This window comes from Elephas maximus, chromosome 8 (assembly GCF_024166365.1).
Source record: "Elephas maximus indicus isolate mEleMax1 chromosome 8, mEleMax1 primary haplotype, whole genome shotgun sequence".
Taxonomy (NCBI): domain Eukaryota; kingdom Metazoa; phylum Chordata; class Mammalia; order Proboscidea; family Elephantidae; genus Elephas; species Elephas maximus.
This window is the reverse complement of record NC_064826.1, coordinates 62,462,208-62,483,046: the sequence shown is the minus strand read 5'-3', so window position 1 is coordinate 62,483,046 and position 20,839 is coordinate 62,462,208. Positions and strand designations below refer to the sequence as shown.

At 39.8% G+C, this 20,839-nt stretch overlaps 1 protein-coding gene across 1 annotated transcript in view; it reads left to right on the top strand.

The window, feature by feature from the left end:
- The first annotated feature begins 9,493 nt into the window (after nt 1-9,493).
- The window catches only part of LOC126081887 (protein lifeguard 1-like), a 33,666-nt gene continuing 22,320 nt past the window's right edge, over nt 9,494-20,839 (top strand). Inside the window, exons 1-4 of the mRNA XM_049894057.1 lie at nt 9,494-9,767; nt 15,584-15,662; nt 17,455-17,508; nt 18,142-18,232. Coding sequence (XP_049750014.1) covers nt 9,494-9,767; nt 15,584-15,662; nt 17,455-17,508; nt 18,142-18,232 — 498 coding nt within the window. The remainder of the gene's footprint in view (nt 9,768-15,583; nt 15,663-17,454; nt 17,509-18,141; nt 18,233-20,839) is intronic.

Sequence of the window (20,839 nt, the reverse complement as noted above, 5' to 3'; positions counted from 1 at the left end):
GACTCTTAAGAATACTGTGACTGTCTTAAACTTTTTGGACCAAGTGTCTTTAAGAAAGTTACAAGCTAACCTCAGTTGGGCTACTCAGGAGGCAGAGAGAGATCCTTTCAAATGGACTCCTGAGTGTCAATGAGCCTCTTGTGATTTAAAGTCCCGGTTAAGGAAAGCCCCACCCGTGGGACTCGCAGATTATCAAAATTACATAGAAGAAAAAAGAACTGTTGGTATATTAACCCAGTTGTTGGGACCATGGAGACACCCTGTTGCCCACCTTTTTCTCTAAAAATCAAGACAATGTCTCAAAAGGCTGGCTGGCCCGCCTCCAAGCAGTTGCCGCCACTAACATTATCAAAGGTGGTTGAGTTAATTTCTTTGAGACCTGATACTATCCTGTTTGTCCCTCATGCAGTGACTGTAGCATTGGAACAAAAAAGACATTTGTGGCTCACCTCCAGTCGGCTAACAGTACATCAGACAGAGCTTTTGAGAGAAATCAAATTTAACTTTTGTCAAGTGTTCAAAACTAAACATCAGATGAAATATTTACTGGTGTGTGTAGATTCTTTTCCTGGATGGGTGGAGACTTTTCCCTGCCAGACCAAGATGGCTAGAGAGAGGTACAACAGAGGTACAACAGGTTTCAACCGCTTTAAGAATAAAGTGAAAACTCCACACAACACGGAGGCCTCAATCTAGTGAAAAAGGTTGAAAGAATAAATCAGACCATAGAACGTCATCTTAGTAAACGGTGCCCTAGACAGATAGATGTTCTGTTACAGGCCCTCCTCTGAGTCCATATTGCACCCTGGGGAATACTTAAAATCAGTGCTTTAGAGATACTTTATGAGAGACCATATTGTCTCAACCAACTCTCCCCACAATCCTCCACCCAGCTCCTAATATAATAATGTCTAAATGTTTGCTTTGTCTAACCAAAATTCTTTCCCAGTAACATTGGGCAGTCCAGCCTGGAAACCAGGTGCTTCTTCAAAAATAAAAGGACCTCCCGTTACAGCCTAAGTGGACTGGACCCTTCATCGCACCACTCAGCAATGACACAGTCCCAAAGATTGCAGGAGTCAAACTGTGGATCCGTCATCCCAAGTCAAGCCCTACCAGGTCTACAGTGACAAAAGGAGTGAAAAGGCCAACCCATCAGCGGCCTGAAGTTAAGGCTTTCTAGGGTTAAAAAGTAAAAATGTTTTCAATACTAACTTGGATAAGACTACTATTAGGGGCCAGAGAGACTTTTGCCCAGGGAATCTTTGTCCCTGAGATAAACATCCCCTGACCCTTGTTAAAAGATAAAAATTTGGGGGTCTTTTTTATATCACTAGAGAATTGTTAAACATTATTGATTTCTGTCTGGAAGAGGGCTACATGCCAACTTGGCCCTCAAGTCCTGACTCGTCAGGGTTTGTAATCTTAGACACAGTTAAAATATTCTGATATTTATAACTGAGACCTGTTACAAGATTCATGAAAGATTTGATTTTTCTTGACTGACTTCTTGGCTGCCAGATTTTACCTGGCTAAAACCCTTTTTTTTTTTTTTTTTAAAAAAAAAACCTTATTTATTAGTGAAATTAGATTAGCTGTTATAGGCCTGTTAATCTGTTGCTGTCTCCAATTTATGCCTATATGTGAGATGACATTCTCTGTCCGGAGTCGAACTGTCCAATAGATGGCTTAAACCTGTTGCAGGCAGGTAGCCCAATCCTTTCACCTGAAACACTGATCTATAAAAAATAAGTTGAAACTTGGTATAGATATATGTGGTCACCCAAGTTTCAAAGAGAGGAAATATGACCCCAACACTCCCCAGCAAGTTTTCTCCTTTTTCAAAACGGGCAACTGAGAGCTTAAAGTAACTAAAAAAGTAACTAAGGTCATCGTATATGTTGTTCTTCCTCTGCCTGCCTCCTTCACATACCTCTGTTAATAACTTCGTTTTGACCAAATGTTAATGACTTTGTTCTTTGTTTTAAACTGATGCAAATAACCTTTTGTTCTGTCCGGACTACCTGTGGCACACAACCCCCACAGGAAAGTTGGAGCCCAGGTATCTGATATGTATATCTTTAGCCTAATAAAAAAATGTCTGGCAGGGGACTACAAAGACACTTGTAACCCTTGTAAGATTCTATATAAGCTCTAATGTAAAATTGCTCTTCGGGATTCCATAGAGAAAGCCTGTGTTGCTGGTGCGTCCCCGGTGATGTATACGTTGTTACCACAAATTACGGATTAGAGCCGAGCCGCCTGGTGCAAGCCAATAGTGAGACAGGAGGAGGTAAACAGCAAGAGGGCTTTATTGAACACCATGTTCAAGAGACAGAGGGGGCAAAGTTTCCCCCAGATTCTGTCTGCCCCAAGAGGGCTACAAAAGGGTTTTATAGGGAGACGGTCAGGGTTTAGAAATTCCCAGGAATGTTGATTCTTCTTTCCAGGGATGTAATAACAAAGTAACTTACTGTTGACGTCTCGCAGGCCTCTTGACGCCATCCTGGTTTCGGTCACTGGATGGATCTGGGTTTTGCTCAATTATCCTGATGGTATCGCTCATTGTTTTTGTCACCTCAGAGAGAAGCATGGTTTAATCAACAACAAAAATCTTGATTAATCAACAACAAAAATCTTGATTACCTTGTTTTTCTACAATGGAACAATCGTGAGACAGATTCCAGAGCAAATAATTGACATTTTCAAAGACTAAAGATTTTAATCACAGCTTGTAGAGCTAAACTAGAAAATATATTCTCTCATTTTAATGCAAAAACACTACAGAAAATGTATTTTCTCTACTTCAACATCTCCTTAATAAACTTTGTCACTCTGACTTGGGCTATGTTTCATTGGCTCAACTGCTCCAGGGCACTGACCCTAATCGGGTAATATCCTTGATTTCTCCCTTCTCCGCTGACCTCTATGTCTCCTCCTGGTCAGCCCCTATAGCCCCTGGTCACACCCTCAACTTTCCTGAGATCATCGGGAAGAACTACTCTATCTTTTTTTCCCCTTATAAATTTATTTTACAACCTTTAAAGATGGAGTATAGTAAAATAAATAAATAAATAAATAGATAAATAAATAGATAAATAAATAGATAAATAAATAGATAAATAAATAGATAAATAAATAGATAAATAAATAGATAAATAAATAAATAAATAAATAAATACATAAATACATAAATACATAAATACATAAATACATAAATAAATACATAAATAAATACATAAATAAATACATAAATACATACATAAATACATACATAAATACATACATAAATATATAACTAACTAACTAACTAACTAACCCTGGTGGCGTAGTGCTTAAGTGCTACAGCTGCTAACCAAGAGGTTGGCAGCTCAAATCGGCCAGGCGCTCCTTGGAAACTTTATGTGGCAGTTCTACTCTGTCCTATAGGGTTGCTATGAGTCGGAATCAACTCGGCAGTTGGTTTGGTATAGTAAAAATACGGTACTTAAAATGTCTAACTCATAAGTGTACAGCTTAATTATCATGAAATACACTCAGGTAACCACCAGCCAAACCAAGAAATAAAACATTACTCCCAAAATCTCCCTCTTGCCCCTTACCCAGAGGTAACCACCACACTGACATAGATTTTCTTTACCAGGTTAAGTTTCCTTCTATTCCTGTTTTTATCACGGAAGTGTAGAATTTTACCAAATGCTTTGTATCTATTGGGATGATCATGATGGTTTTTCTTCTTTATTAATGTGTGAGTTACACTGATTTCTGAATGACAAATTGACATTGCCATTTCTGGAATACATCCAACTTGGTTATTGTCTTAGTCATCTAGTGCTGCTATAACAGAAATGCCACAGGTGAATAGCTTTAATAAAGAGAAGTTTATTTCCTCACAGTAAAGTAGGCTAAAAGTCCAAACTCAGGCAGGGTGTCAGCTCAAGGTGAAGGCTTTCTCTCTGTCGGCCTTCTGATCAATCTTCCCCTGGACTAGGAGCCTCATTTTGCAGGTACCTAGGTCCAAAATACTTACCCTGCTCCCAGCACCGCTTTCTTGGTGGTTTGAAGTCCACCTGTCTCTCTGCTCTTTTCTCTCTTTTTTAAAAATCTCAAAAGGTTGCCTCAAGACACAATCCAATCTTGTAGATTGAGTCCTGCCTCACTAACACAACTGCCACCCACCCTTCCTCATTAACATCATAGAGGCAGGATTTACAACATAGGAAAATCACACAATACTGGGAATCATGGCCCAGACAAAGTGATACATTTTTGTGGGGACATAATTCAATGCATGATTATGATGTATTGTCATATTTACACATTGCTGAATTTGATTTACTAATATTTTAAGATCTTTACATCCGTGTTTATGAGTGAGGTAGGCTTCTAATTTTCCTTTCTTGTAATACCTTTGTCAGGTTTCAGTATCAGGATTGGCCCCATAAAATGAGTTAGGATGTATTTCCTCTTCTTTTTGGAAGAGTTTGTATAAGATTGGTGTTATTTCTTCCTTGAATGTTTCGAAGAATTTCATTGGTAAAGATCTCTGTGCTTGACGTTTTCTTTGTAGCAAAGTTTTAAATTACAGACTTAATTTTTTTATATTGGGTTTTCTTTATTTTACTGTGTCAGATTTGGTAAATTGTGATTTTGGGGACTTTGTCCATTTCACCTATATTGGCATAAAATTACTATATTAGGATTTATTAATGTTTGTAGAATCTGTTAAAAATAACTTTTTGATTCTTGATATTATTTGGACCTTCTCCCCTTTTTTTCTTGATAATTTTCACCAGGCATATTTCAATGTTATCAGTCTTTCCAAAGATCTGCCTTTTTTACTGTTGCCTGATTAGGGTCCATGCCCTAGAGCAGTCAAGCCAGTGAAATGTACTCCAAGTCAGAAAGAGAGAAAGTTTATTTAGGAGGTGTCCACCAATGGGAAATCAGACAGCAATCAAGGGTATCTGCACCCAGGGCAAGAGTTCAATTGGAGCACATAGAAACAATCTGGTATCTCTGGGAATGTTCCAGAAAATTCTGCTGGTATTGCGTGCGTGCGTGCGTGTGTGTGTGTGTGTGTAAGCTGTGAATACAGACATAAATACTTCCCAAGGTCTTAAAATTCAAACTAAGGGAAAGGAATAAATCTGAGTTCCCCAGGGATCATCAGTGTCCACATGTAGTTTAATTTGCATGATTTAGGTATTGTGTGGTTCATTAATTAAAACTTTTAAGATTAAAAAAATGAAAAGCAGACACACAAACTGTACAAGGGGCTAGCTTTAAAGAGAGAACATACCTTTTCTCAGCAACAATTTCCACTCAGAACAAGTTTCTGTTCCCATTACCCTCCCTGACTAGAAATCCAGGGAAGAGGATCTCATTCTGGCTGCTTTCTTTCTAGTCATCTGACTTTTCTCACCAAGCAGCCTGAATTGGGACTCTAAGCCTCCTCATGGGCCTGCAGCCAGCAAATCTACATTTCCCTTTACCATGGGAGGCACCAACATCATCATCTACCCCAAAAGCCAATAACTATTTTATTATAAACAAGTCTTACTTATTTGAAATAATTGTGTGAGAATTCCTGGTGGGCTCCCCTAGTTTCATAAACATCCTCCTCCTGCTTGGAAGAAAGTGATGTCATGGTGGGGAGGGCATCACGTTCTCTGGCAGCCTCTTGCTAAGGCTTCAGGACAGCTTTCACACTTGACTGGGAATTGATCTTGGAGATTCAGGGGTAGGCTCAGGAGGGAACTCTGGCTCAGCACAGAGTGCATTAGAGGCCATTTGACCATTATATGAGGCTCAGCAGGGTGGATTCGCCTCCACGCTCCTCTCCTAGGCAGGAGGGGGCGGGGTTCCTGGCCCACTCCACTCTCCAACTGTTGCTCCTCTAACTGTTGCTCAGAACTTTTGCTTCCCGTACCCAGTGCCTGCTCATCCTGGATGACCACTGACCTATGAGTGAGGGAAGCTTTTTTCGCACCAGGTGAAAACCTCGTTTTGTAATTCAGACACCAGGCACATGTAGTTTCATAAAAGAAATTCAGTTGCCTTTGTTTTGAATGCTTTGAAAATCTTGCTGCCTTCCCCCTTTCTATTTGTAGGACAGGAGGGAGCCAACCTGAACTTGGTTATTTGAGCATCTTTTCATATGCTTCTCAGCTTGGTGTGAAGCCTGCCTTTCTCAGAGGAGCTCCAGACTTCATCAGAAAGAGAAATATTTCTTTTACTCTTCATAATGTAAATATCTTTTTTTGTTACATAAATAATACATACTCATTGTAAAAATTCATACAATTCGGGGTGTGAGTTATAGGGTTCCTCAACTCTGCTGTGCTAGATATAACCGTATTAACAGTTTGTAGTGTATCTTTCCAGTCTCTGGAAATGTGTGCTTGTAAATTATTAGTGGGACTTTACTGAATATTATTCTCTCATCTGACTTTTTCATTCAAAAGTGTGTTATGGAGAACTTCCACATTAATTCAGGTAGATCTGCTTTTTCCTGTGCCAACATTAATGTAAACCAGTCTCCTGCTGGTGAATATTTAGACTGTTTTAAAGTTTTTGCAACTACAAACAATGATACAGTGAATTTCATTATATATATATACCTTTGCCTACTTGTGTGAGTATTTTTATGAAGTAAATTCCTAAAAATGTCCAAAACCAAACCCATTGCCATCGAGTCAATTCTACCTCATGGCGACCTCATGTTTACAGAGTAGAACTGCTCCATAGGGTTTTCAGGGCTATAATATTTATGGGACTAGATTGCCAGGCCTTTCTTCCATGGCACTGCTGGGTGGGTTTGAACCTCCAACCTTTAAGTTAGCAGTCAAGCATAAAACACATTTTTAATATTGTTTTATGGAGGATTGGACCCAAGGAGGCAAATATGACTAGGGCCCATACAAGCCATAATGTGGCCCTGGGTTATCCATTTCTTCACACCTTTGCAATTCTAAGAATTATCGTTTTAATTTTTGCCAGTCTTTTATGCAAAAAGATATTTCACTGTAGTTTTTATTTGCAGTTCTGTTTTGTTGTGAGGTATCTTCTAAGTTTATTGACCATTTAAGTTTCCCTATGAATTGACTATTTGTGACCTTTTCTCATCTTCTCTTTGGTTGCCCATCTTTTTCTTATAAATTTGTAAAAGTTCTTTTTACAGTATAGTAAATATTACACATATTTTTTTCAATTTTGCATTTCAAATTTATTGGTATTCTTTTCATGATGGCATTTAAAATGTTTCTGTACCTCAAATCTGTCAAGTATTTCTTTTGTGGTATTCTTACAAAGGCTTGCACAAATATCCTTTTATAATTTTTAATAGAATATCTATGGGTATTCTTATTTATGATAATATCTTTAATTCATCTGGAATCTATTTTTGCATAGCATGTGAATTAGCTACTAAACTTTATTTTGTTTGCCAAATGTATAGCTAATTGTTCCAACACCATGGAACAATAATTTGAAATGCCACCTTTATCAGATATTCAATTCCCATATATACTTTGAGTCTGTTTCTTGGGTCCCTTCCATTCCATTAATCTATTTATCAATTGCCATGCTAGTACCACACCTTTAATTACATGGCTTCATGATATTTTGATTTCTGTTAAATCACTACCACCCTCCTCCCATAATCCTCCTTCCGTTTTTTCTTGATTATTCTCACACATTTACACCTTTTGATGAATTTAGAGTCACATTTTCAAGTACTAGGAAAAAAAAATCTCAAAGCATTTTATGAAATTTAGCGATTAACTTGAGGAGAAGAGACACCTTTACAAAACTTAATCAGCTTCCCCAAGAGCTTGGTATGCTGTTCAGACCTTTTTTTTTTCATACCTCATTCCAGTTGACCATAAGTTTGTCCAAGCCTCTGCTGTCTCAGCAATCTCTTTCTCAAACTCCTCCATGGCTGTCTTTGTGGGACAGAAGGCCAGTAACAGGGTTTGCCTGAGTCTCCATTTTCTCCATGAGGTTAATGGGGGCCTATTCCTTTGTCATTTTGGGTTACTTTATTACGGGTTTTCTAACAGCTGTGTTCTGCCTGCAAATCACGATGGCCATGTGCACCATCATCCCTTCTCTGGATTTCTGGTCACCTTGCTTCTGCTTTTGCTTACTCTGACTCATCCTGTACACTGTACCCAGAGTGACCTTTCTAGTTACATCCTTACCCTCCCCTGCTGGAGAATTTTAGGTTCCTCATCGTATTAGTTTTTATTGCTGCTGTAACAAATTACCACAAACTTATTGCCTTAAAACAACACAAACGTATTATTTTAGTGTAGCCAGAAATCCAAGATCAGCCTCACTGTGCTAAAATCAAGGTCTCCTTTCTAGAGGCTCTAAAGGAGAATTGTTTTATTTCCTTTTCCTGCTTTTAGAGGCTTCCTGCATTCCTTGGCTCATGGTCCTTTCCTCCATCTTCAAAGCCAGCGATTGCATCCTTCCGGCCTCTGCTTCTGTCATCATGTCTCCTTTTCTGACTCTGACCCTTCTGCTTCCCTTTTATAAGCCTGATCATAAGGATCCTTGTGATTATCTTGGGCCCACCTGGGTAATCCAGGATAATCTCACCATCTCAAGATCCTTAACTTTATCACATTTGCAAGCCCCTTTCTCACCAGCACTGGGTTTTTGCCATGTAAGGTAACATATTCACAGGTTCCAGGGATTAGTATGTGGACATCTTTGGGAGGCCATTGTTCTGCCTGCCACACCCATGACCTCCAGGATAAAGTCCTGGCTCCTTAATTTCTCTTGCTAGTCCCTCAGTAACCTGCCCCCACTACCCCTCTGGCTAACCTCTTTCTACTCTCCCCTTCAAGCTTTCTGCTCTGGCCACATGAACTTCCGTCAGTTTTTGAAAACTGTACTCTCTGCTTTCTCCAGTCTTGGTCTAGGCTGGTTCCTCTGCCTGGGATAATCTTTCCCCACCTCTTCACTTGGTTAATTCCTACTTATCTTCCAGCCTTAGCTTAAACCTCACTCTCTTCTGGAAGCTTTCAACAATCTCACCCACTCCCAGCATCTTCCCTCAGATTTTGTTACAGGATATCATAGCACCTTCCATTATCTCTGGCCTTGCTCTTGTCAATTTTTATATCATTGCTTGTTTATCTTCTCTTCTAAACTGTGAGCTGTTTGAGGGTGGAGATGACAACGGAAGCTCCATGCTTTCCACATAAGAGGGGACTTATTAACTCCTCGTTACATGAATTTGTAGTAATACTAATTTCATAACAAACTGCAAAGTATTTTACTCCACAGGCCTCATCTTACAAATATTTATTGGTCATTCACTCAACAAATACCTATTAGGCACTGACTCAATAAATACAGAGCAAAGGCAGTTAAAATTAAGAAAAAAAAATATCTAATCGTTATGAAGATTCTAAGATTGTAGCAGTATGATCATAAAGACATAAATAACAATTCTTTCCTTCCCTACCTCCCCAGGAAGATGAACTTAGAGGTCAGTGAACCAATAGACTTTAGTTCTGGAGATCACCTATATCTGATTCGGAAAGCAGCAGATCATGAAAGTTCCCAGCCCAAATCTGATCAGCATGACACACCCTCACCTTCAGGAAGGCCAAAACAAACTCCTAGGAATCCTCAATCGAAGACTGGTGAACGACCAGGTGTCTATGTGATACAAATTTCAGATGACAGCACCCCAGAACACAGCAGTACAAATGCATCTGGCCCATTCGCAGATGCATCTGTCCGCAGAGGTGAGAATAAAGAAATTATCTTTTTGGAAGAGAAAAACAAATATTGTCTTATAAAGTTTCTGCAGAGTAGATTGTCAGAAAGATTTAGTTTTGCTTTTGGGTTTTCCTAGTCATGTTTTACGAAGAAACATGTAGGGCTGTTCTAGCAGACTGCCCCAAGTTGTCCAGGGCCTTCGGAAACTCATAATGGTGGATAATTTTTAGTTTTCTCAGGAAATAGGAATTAGCTGTTGGTTGTAGAATGTCTTCACCTACATACCAGGTAATACCATAATGTTGGCTTTGGTTTCGAAAAGTATTAATTCAATGTTCTAAATATTAATTCCGTATAAGTTAGGAAACACGTTCAGCTGTATCAGAAACCTAAAAAAACTGTGGCCTAAACAAATGAGAAGTTTTGTTTTTCCCTTATAAAATATGAAGTTTGGGGGTAGGCAGTTCAAGGCTAATGCCTCAGGCCCCTGGTGTTCACTGGGACCTAGGCTCTTTTGAGCTGCCACTCTGACCCCTTAGGCCCTCTTAGGGTCTGGATAACTCGAAGGAGGACTACGAACTTTGCGGGTCCATTGCTGTCTCCCTGTGACCCCCCACCCTCTATCATGTGGGTGGAAAGATGCCTCTGGAGCTCCAACTTTCCAGATAGGAAGAAAAGAAAGGCCAACAGCCAAGCTAATCAAGGGCCAAGGCAGGATCACAACACTGACAACTCCAGGGGGCGCCATTCATAGATAGGTGCCTTGAGAACGAGCCAAATCTGACCCCTTTTCAGAGGCTTTCTCAGAAACCACACAAAAGAGTTTCCAATTACGTATCATTGGCCCTACTTGTGTCACATGGCCACCTCTGTCTGTAGTGTTTCAGCTGGGCCCATTCCCATCCTTAACAAGATCTGGGTTTGATAGTCAGGAAGCTGGGGAGAGTGGATGTCAGTAACTAGCAGCCTCTGCCACAGGTGCCCACGCTTTCTGGGGTATTGCACAAGGAAAATATTATTGCATTTAGTTCTTACAGCAACCCTATAAATTAAGTAGTATTATTGCCATTTTGCAGATGAGGCAAAGAGGCTTAATATGGTATCGCTGCATGAAAAATACTGTAAAGCCTCCTCACCAATATTAGAGTCAGTTATTTGTATCTACCTCTTCTGTAGGGCAGAGGCTGCCCCCACCCCTACCCCTTTAAATTGTATAGTATGTAAGAAAGATGAAAGTGCTATGGAAAAAAAAAGGAAAAGTAGAGCAGGATAATGGAGTTATGGGGGTGGGGATTACAATTTTTTAAAGTAGATTTTTTGAGATGTAATTTTTGTGGTTAGTTGCCATCAAGTCGATTCTGACTCGTGGCAACGCCAGGATATAATTTATGTACCATAAAATTCACCCTTTTCGGTGCACAATTCAATGGTTTTTAGTATATTTCCAGAGTCGTGCAGCTATCACCACAGTCTACTTTAAGAGCATTTTCATCACCCCCAAAAGAAACCTATTGGCAATCACTTCCCTGCTGCTCCCTCCGTCAAACCCCCGGAAACCATTAGTCTGCTTTCTGTCTCTATGAATTTGCCTATTATGGACATTTCATATAAATGAAATCGTACAATATGTAATCTTTTGTGATTGGCTTTTTTTACTTAGTATAATGTTTTCAAGGTTCCTGCATGCATTATTCCTGAATAATATTCCATTGCCTGAATGTACCACATTTTGTTTCTCCATTCATCAGTTGGTGAACATTTAGGTCGTTTCCACTTTTTGGCTAGTATGACTAATGCTGCTATAAACATTTATATACACGTTTTTGGGTAGACATACGTTTTCCTCTCTCTTGGGTAGACACCCAGAAGTGGAGTTGCTGAGCTGTATGGTAACTGCCAAACTTTCCTAAAGTGGCTGCACCTTTTTACATTCCCACCAACAATGTATGAGGGTTTCTGTGTCTTCATATCCTCATCAACACTTGTTATTGTCTGACTTTTTTTGTTTGTTTTTATTGTGCTTTAAATGAAAGCTTACAACTCAAGCTAATTTCTCATTCAAAAATTTATATACATAATCGTTTTGTGACATTGGTTGCAATCCCCATAATGTGATAGCAATGCTCCCCCATTCCACCCCAGGTTTCCTGTGTCCACTCGTCCAGTCCCTGTTCCTTCCTGCCTTCTTGTCCTATTTTAGGTCAGGAGCTCCCCATTTGGTCTCGTATATTTGATTGAACTAAGAAGCACATTCCTCACATGTGTTATTTTTTGTTTCATAAGCCTGTCTAATCTTTGTCTGAAAAGTGGGCTTTGGGAATGATTTCAGTTCTGGATTAACACAGCGTCTGGGGGCCATAGTTTTGGGGGTTGTCTGACTCTTTTCTTGTACTCTAGATGAAGGTTTACAGAACAGACTGGCTTCTCATTAGACAGTTAGTACACATATTGTTTTGTGACATTGGCTACCAGTCCCACAACATGTCAACACTCTCCCTTTTTATCTTGGGTTCCCTATTACCATCTTTCCTGCACCCTCCTGCCTTCTAGTCCTTGCCCTTGGGTTGGTGTGCCCCTTTCGTCTCTCTCTTTTTTTTTTTGTGGGCCTGTCTCATCTTTGGCTGAAGGTTGAACCTCAGGAGTGACTTCATTACTGAGCTAAAAATGTGTCCAGGGGGCACACTCTTGGGGTTTCTGCAGTCTCTGTCAGACCAGTAAATCTGGTCTTTGTGAGTTAGAATTTTGTTCTACCTTTTTCTCCAGCTGTGTCCAGGACCACCTATTGTGATCCCTGTCAGAGCAGTCAGTGGTGGTAGCCAGACACCATCTGGTTGTGCTGGACTCAGCCTGGTGGAGGCTGTGGTAGTTGTGGTCCATTAGTCCTTTGGACTAATCTTTCTGTTGTGTCTTTGGTTTTCTTCATTCTCCCTTGCTCCAGATGGGGTGAAACCACTGAGGTGGTAGCCAGGCACCATCAAGTTGTGCTGGACTCAGCCTGGTGGAGGCTGTGGTAGTTGTGGTCCACTAGTCCTTTGGACGAATCTTTCTGTTGTGTCTTTGGTTTTCTTCATTCTCCCTTGCTCCAGATGGGGTGAAACCACTGAAGTATCTTAGATGCCCGCTCACAAGATTTTAAGACACCATTGTTGTCTGACTTTTTGACTATAGTCATTGTAGTATCTGAAGGGATAGGTCATTGTATTTTGATTTGCATTCCCCTAATGACTAATGTTTTGGGAGATAGATGTGGCAGTCTGCTTGCATAAGGATTTACAACCTTGGAAACCCTAAAGGGCAGTTCTACTCTATCCTATAGAGTCGCTATGAGTCAGAGTCCGTTTGACGGCAATGGGTTTGGTTTTTTGGTTTTTAATGACTAATGATGAAGGCATCTCATTAGCCATTCACATATCTTCTTTGGAGAAATGTCTACTCAAGTCTTTTTGCCCTTTTAAAAAATAAATGATCATTTTGTTGTCTCTAATTATTCTGTGGATTTCCTGGGCTTAGGCAGGCAGACCTATTGCTAATTTTATTCGGGGTCTTTCATACAGTTACAATCAGATCTTGACTGGGGCTACAGTGGCCATTATGGCTCCCTCACATGTCTGGCAGTTGGTGCGGATTGTTAGTTCTCTTCTTGTGGCTTGAGTGTCTCACCACATGGCAGCTGGGTCCCAGGAAGGAGTGTACCAGGTGGACAAGCCCCAGTATGCAAGCGGCTTAGCAAATATTTGCTTGGATGACATATGCTAATGTCCCATTATCCAAAGAAAGTCATGTGGCCAAGTCCAGCGTCAATGTGAGAGGACACTACACAGGCTCTCCCCATTTTTGATTATGTTATTTGTCTTCTTGTTATTGAGTTATAAGATTTCTTTATATACCCTGGATACAAGTCCATTATCAGATATACCTTGTAAATACTGTGTTTTCTTCCAGCTGTGGGTTGTTGTCTCACTTTTTTAAAAGTGTCATTTGATGCACAAATATTTTTAATTTTGATGAAGTCCAATTTATCTGTTTTTTTTTTCTTTTGCTGCTTGCGTTTAGGTGCCTAAGAAATCATTGCCTAATCCATGATCATTAAGATTTATACTTTCTTTTTTATAGTTTTAACTCTTACGTTTATGTCTATGATTCATCTTGAATTAATTTTTGTGTATAGAATGAAGATGTCCAAATTCATCATTTTGTGGTGGATAGCCAGTTGTCTCAGCACTATTTGTTGAAAAGATTATTCTTTCCTCATTGAATTGTCTTGGTACCTTTGTTAAAAATTAATTGATCATAAATGTAAAACTTTCTTTTGGACTGTCAGTTCTATTCTATTGAGCTATATGCCTATCCCTAAGAGTTGGGACATTCAATTTTTATTCCCTCATAGTCTCCAGCATTTAGTAGGTGCCCAATTCATGTTGGGTAAATGAATGTTTTAATGCGGCAGCACACATTTGGGTGTTCTGGTTTTTGATTCAGATAGCTCAGACCCATATTTTTGTTGTCACGCTTCCTATACACAGAAATAGTCCAGCAAAAGGACACAGTTGGGTACCCTATACCCCTTGCTATCGAACTGATTCCAACTCATAACAACCCTATAGGACAGAGTGGAACTGCCCCATAGGGTTTCCAAGGAGCACCTTGTGGATTCGAACTGCCAACCTTTTGGTTAGCAGCCATAGCTCTTAACCATTATGCCACCAGGGTTTCCCATTTGTCATTAGGGAAATGGAAATCAAAACCATAATGAGATACCACCTCACCCCCGCTAGAATGCTTGTTATCAGAAAAATAGAAAATAACAAGTGTTGGTGACTATGTGGAGAAACTGAAACCCTCATCCATTGCTCCAAAGTGAACTCATTGCTGTAGAATCGATTCCAACTCATAGCAACCCTATAGGACAGAGTAGGGCTGCCCCATACAGTTTCCAAGGAGCACCTGATGGATTTGAACGGCCGACCTTTCGGTTAGCAGCCAAACTCTTAACCACTATGCCACCAGGGTTTCCTACCCATTGCTAGTGGGAATGTAAAATGGTATAACTATTGTGGAACACAGTTTGGCAGTTCTTCAGAATCACCATATGACCCAACAATTCCGCTTCTATGTATATACCCAAAAGGTTTGGAAGCAAGAACTCAAACAGATACTTCTTCACTAATGTTAATAGAATCATTATTCATAATAGCTAAAGGGTGGAAACAACCCAAGTGTTTGTCAACAGATAAATGGTTAACAAAATGTGATATAGCCATACAATAGAATATTATTCATCCATAAAGAGAAAAGAAGTTCTGATATAACCTATGACGTGGATGAATCTTGAAAACATTATGCTGAGGGAAATAAGTCAGAGAAAAGAACAAATCGTCTTATTGCCTGAATAAGTCAGACAAAAGGGCAAAATTACATATTTATAGGTAATATAAAACCTATATGAAACACCTAGAATAGGTAAATGCATAGAAATTAATTAGTGGTTACCAGGGAGTGCTGGGGGAAAGGGGATGGAAAGTTATTGCCTAACAGGCATTGAGTTTCTGATTAGGGTGATGAAAAACATTTGGAAATGGATAGCGGTGATGGTTGCACAACATGAAGAATGTAGTATCACTGAACCATAGACTTTAAAACGGTCAAAACGATAAATGTTTTGTTCTATACATTTTACCATAATAAAATAAAAGAAATACAAGAAAAATTTCCTTTAACGAGCACCAGAAATGCTTTATTACTAAAGATTTCTTAGACTAAAAAAAAAATAGTTTATTACATTTATACTTTTGCTCTTGAATATTTATTTGTGTCATAAGAAATAATGTTTCTATCTCCTTAGCTTTCATTAGAAAAGTATTCCTCCTCCTGACAGTGCAGTTGCTTGTCACTGGCGCAATTATTAGCGTGTTTCTTTTCTGGTAAGTCTTTATTAAACCAAACCCATTGCCATCAAGTTGATTCCAACTCACAGGGACCATATAAACCAAAACTCCATTGCTGTCAAGTTAATTCTGACTTATACCGATCCTACAGGACAGAGTAAAACTGCCCCATAGGGTTTCCAAGGCTGCAAATCTTTGGGGAAGCAGATGGGTACATCTTTCTCCCATGGAGAGGCTGGTAGGTTTGAACTGCCCACCTTTTGGTTGGCAGCCAAGCGCTTTAACCACTGCATCACTGTGGCTCTTAGAAGTCTTTATTACTGGTGTAGAATTAAATGTTAGAATGTTCAAATTAATTATTATTGAATTAGCTTGATTTAATTTTGATCATTTAAAAAACCTTGTCTTTTGTCTAAATTAATTTTTATTGTGCTTTAAGTGAAAGTTTACAAATCAGGTCAGTCTCTCATACAAAAATTTACATACGCCTTGCCATACACTCCTAATTTCTCTCCCTCCAATGAGACAGCACAGTTCTTCCCTCCACTTTCTGTCCTCGTGTCCATTTGGGTAGCTTCTGGCCCCCTCTGTCCTCTCATCTTCCCTCCAGACAGGAGATGCCAACATTGTCCATTTGATCCAAGAAGCTCATTCTTCACCAGTATGATTTTCCATTTTTTTATTCCAGTCCAATCCCTGTCTGAAGAGTTGGCTTTGGGAATGGTTCCTGTCCTGGGCTAACAGGTCTGGGGACCAAGCCTCTGGGGTCCCTCCAGTCCCAGCCTGACCATTAAGTCTGGTCTTTTTACGAGAATTTGGGGTCTGCATCCCACTGCTCTCCTGCTCCCTCAGGGTTTCTCTGTTGAGTTCCCTGTCAGGGCAGTCATCGGTTGTGGCCAGGCACCATCTAGCTCTTCTGGTCTCAGGGTGATGTAGTCTCTGGTTTATGTGGTCCTTTCTGTCTCTTTGTCTCTTTTTTCTTAGTCAGTCACAGGAGATAGTATTTCTTTGAAAGTTCTTGCATGGCACAAATGACTTCTAGCCCACACCCAGAGGTGCGTTAGAAGATAGCCCAATCTGCTTCTGAAAGGTCACAGCCTTGAAAACCCTATGGAGCAGTTCTACTCTGCACACATGGGGTTGCCATGAGTTGCAGTTGACTGGACAGCAACTAACAACAACAACAGTATTTCTGTGGCTTTATTCTTCTGAGACAACTCCTAGACCACACAAAGTGTTGGTAGATTTCTAGAATGTTACTTCAACTTCCTAAGCCAAGAACTTTTTGTCTTACTCTTATTTTGGGCACTATTTTCTTTTTTTAAGTTATCCCTGAGCTATTACACAGTTCAAATTGGATAAAGAAAAAATGCAAGACTGTAGAGGCCAGAACACTGTTAAGTTCAAAAATTACTAAGGGACTATGAACCATCACTGCTAAAACCCATTCTATGAAAATCTGTATTTACAAAGCAAATATATTAGAAGTTGATTTTTTTTTTTTTTGCTTTGCACACGTATCAATCTCAGTATTTTTTTTTTAAATAAAAACTTCACTAGGACATTTGCATTTATCTAAGTTTGACTTACAACTTATGAATATATCCTTTTATGAATCTATTTAAAGAAGGAAGATGGTTATGTTCACTACTCTTCTGTCACTGATAACCAATCTTTTAGGGTTTCCCTCTTCTCATGATACTGTTTTAATTCTACTTAAGTATTACATTAGTTCGCAAAATATATCATTATTGTGAAAAACTATTTATTGTGTGAAACTATATATACATATATATTTTTATTAAAAAAAAATTTTTTTTTAAACCAGGAAGGCATTAAAGGCTTGGGTACTCCTGCACCCCTGGTTCACCTATGCACTTTTGTAAGTATTATTGGATTTCATAAAAAGCAATTCTTCTAATAGTTTGATTGAGGTTCTTTTACTGTGAAAAATGAGATAAAAGTGTAACATGCCTGAAATGACATTATAGATATGAAAAACAAAGGAGGTAGAGATGAGTGTGTATGTGTGTGTGTGTTACTGTAAAGGGGTAGCATTAAGGGGGATCGTTGTGTGAAATAGCTCTGAATTTTGACTGCAGGGGTGATTACATGAATCTACACTAGATTTGTGTCCTCGTTCTAGGACATAGAACTATGTACCTACACAGTACCAATGTCAATTTCCTGGTTTTGGTATTGTACTAGAAATATGTGAGAGGTGACCCTTGAGGGAAACTGGGTGAAGGGCACATGGGACATCTCTGTACTATCTTTGCAATTTCCTGTGAATCCATAGTTATTTCTAAATAAAAAAAACTTAAAAAAACAAAACAAAACAAAAACCCAGTAAGCCTTCTGTGGATGCCAATAAGAAAAGTCGATTTCAAAAGATTAAAAAAGGAAATGAGGGTAATATTTTTGTTTATAATACTTATTACCAAGTAATGTCATATAATGTACATCACATAATGTAGTCATTGGAAGTAACACGAGATTTTAAATTATTCTTCAGGCCAGTGTTTTTTGTTATACTTTTTGTACTGGCTTGCTGTGGGGATATCCGTCGCCAGGTGCCTGCAAATTACATTCTCCTGGGATTGTTTGTAAGTAAACCTTGTTAACACCCATGCTAGCTGATCTCTGTAATATATTTTTGTCACATTATTAGATTTGTTCCTTTATATGTGGAAATTCTTCCTGTGGAATAATACAGATAGAAAATATTTGTGAGACATTGTCTTGGCTGACTTATGGTTGTAATGATGTAATAAACTTATGAGATAGTATCCACACCCTTTTAGTAAATTGGACAATTTGGGGATCCTGGGCTACTGCTTTGTGCGGGCCAACATGCCTCTATTAAGGCTGCATGGGGGACCCTTTCCCACGTCTGGGCTACATTTCAGGAACAGTTAATCTAACTGTTGCTGGACCTATTTAGGCTCAACAAACACATTTTTTAAAATAGTGTGTTCCACATTTAGTTCACAAACTCATGCGAGGAAAAGTAATTTTCTTAATTTTCCTAAAATGTACTTAATTTCTATTTCAAGTCCCACAGGGGACAGGAGCATTCTCTGAGCTCAGGTTCTCCTGTTTCCCTAACTTGCATCTCAGTCCAGGAGGGGTTTTTGAGCACCAGAGAGTTGGGGACGGGGAGCTTCTGGTCCTTGGCTGTCGTCATTTACCCATGGTCTGGTTCCTGCTAGTCCGAAGCCTCTACCCACAAGGTCTCGCCACATCTGCCCTGCCCGTTTTCTGTCATTCAGGCCACTCTGGGTCACAGGAAACTGTGTGGCTCCCTTTCTCATGCCCTTTGGGACCCCGGGATCTTGCCAGCTCTCAGCAGGTACCTGGGGCACCCGTATTCCCTGAGCGTATCTGAATTTCTCTCATTTCACCCCTACCCCAACCTAGGGCTCAGCTCCCAGGAGGGTCTCAGGGCTCCTCCTGAGGGACTCATCAGCATCCCCCTTTTTGTGACTGTCTTTCTCCCACTTTCCTGGGTCAGATCAAACCTCTCACTTGCTGGAGGCAGCGGTCTCTCTGAAGTACACTGATAGTAACTCCTAGGGTGTTTTGCTTCTCTTGTGAAAATTCAGAACAGCCCCAGAGAGATTCAGGATAGTGCCCACAAATGATTTTTTTTGAGGGGAGTTTGCATTTTCTCCCAAGCAGCGTTAACCACCTCTTCATGTAAAAAATATTTATTTACCAATTGATTTATTCCTTATCTGGTTCCAAATCAGATTTAAGGTAACTTATAGAAATATCCCTCGTATAAGAAGATAAATTGATGAGGAAATCTGATGGAATGAAAAGTAAGAGCAGACTAGTAGATTGGTTGGTTGGTGCATAAGATACACTAAATCTTATATACTTCAGTGTGGTGGTCCCAGATTTGGTTCTGAGCTTTCTGGTGGCCAGACCAATGAAGGACACATGATGAGATTCTTAGCATTCACACAGTCCAGCGTCCATTGTGATTTATGTGTTGGGGAGAATAGCTTTCCCTAAGGCTGGAGAAGACTGGTTCTATGGTGCCCATAATCGGGCATTTTCTCAGCTGCCAGAGCATTGTGGGACGTTCCTTAGTGGGCTGGATATTGCCCAGGTGAGCAAGTGGGACCTCTGTTCCTGAAGTGAGAGAGCATGTACATCTTGATACAGAGGCCAACAGATAGGAGGAAGGAATTGTTTTTCCAGACATTTTTGAATATTTTATTTTTTAAATTTTCACGCTTGTTACAAGAAGAGATAAAAGTTACTGGTCTCAAAGGGAGGTTTTTTTTTTGTTTGTTTTGTTTTTAACCTCAGAGCAGATAACAGCCTAAGAGAAGAAATATTCTAGAGGGGCAGAGCATTAGTTGTATTTTCTAGATTCAATGTCTTCCCCAAGGGTGAGGGAATATATGGAGAAAACCATTTCAGAATATGAATTGAGGGAAAAAAGGAAAACACATTCACTGAAGATAGCATGTGCCCTGTAGAATTTTGGCCCCTTGAGTCCATGCTCTGAGCTCTTGAAGTCGTCAGGCAGGTTTGGCTTCTAAGGCGTCTTGTTACTCACTTTTTTACTCTTCCAAAAACTGAAAGGCGGCTTCCAGCTTGAAATCAGTTTCCCCATTGATTCTCCCTCTTACGCACACACACACACACACACACACAGCCAGTGTCCCATGTGCTGCCAAAAATGAAGAAATATGAAGCAAGTGAGCTAGCAGAAGAGGATAAAAATTAATCATGGGAGGAAGGTTGGAAGCAAGCACTTTATTAAAGTATTATGTGTGAATTGGATAGATACATCTTTTCATACAATGGAAATAACAACCGTCTTTTTTTTTTTTTTAGCTAAGCTTAACAAAGTAGAGAATCAGGCAATTATCCCTTGGGTTTGGGGAACCCAGGACTTCCCTGGATTCTAATTCTTCTCCAGCCTTTGATTCTGTGCTTAGTTGGCTAGCTGGAGTTCAAGCCCCTCTAGCAGTTCTGGCATTTCGGGTAGGATGTGCCTGCTCAGTTTCACTCCCTGAGTCTGCAGGATTCATTCCTGGCTCTCCTCATAGATCAGCATGTCATTCAAGTCTCTGGATTTGCCCCTGACCTAGCATCTGACTGGCTTGGGCATTTCTTCAGGCCCTGGAACCATTGCTTACTGTAGTTCTCATGTGCTATGCCTGCTGGCCCCAATCCTGACTGTGGGCCTGGGC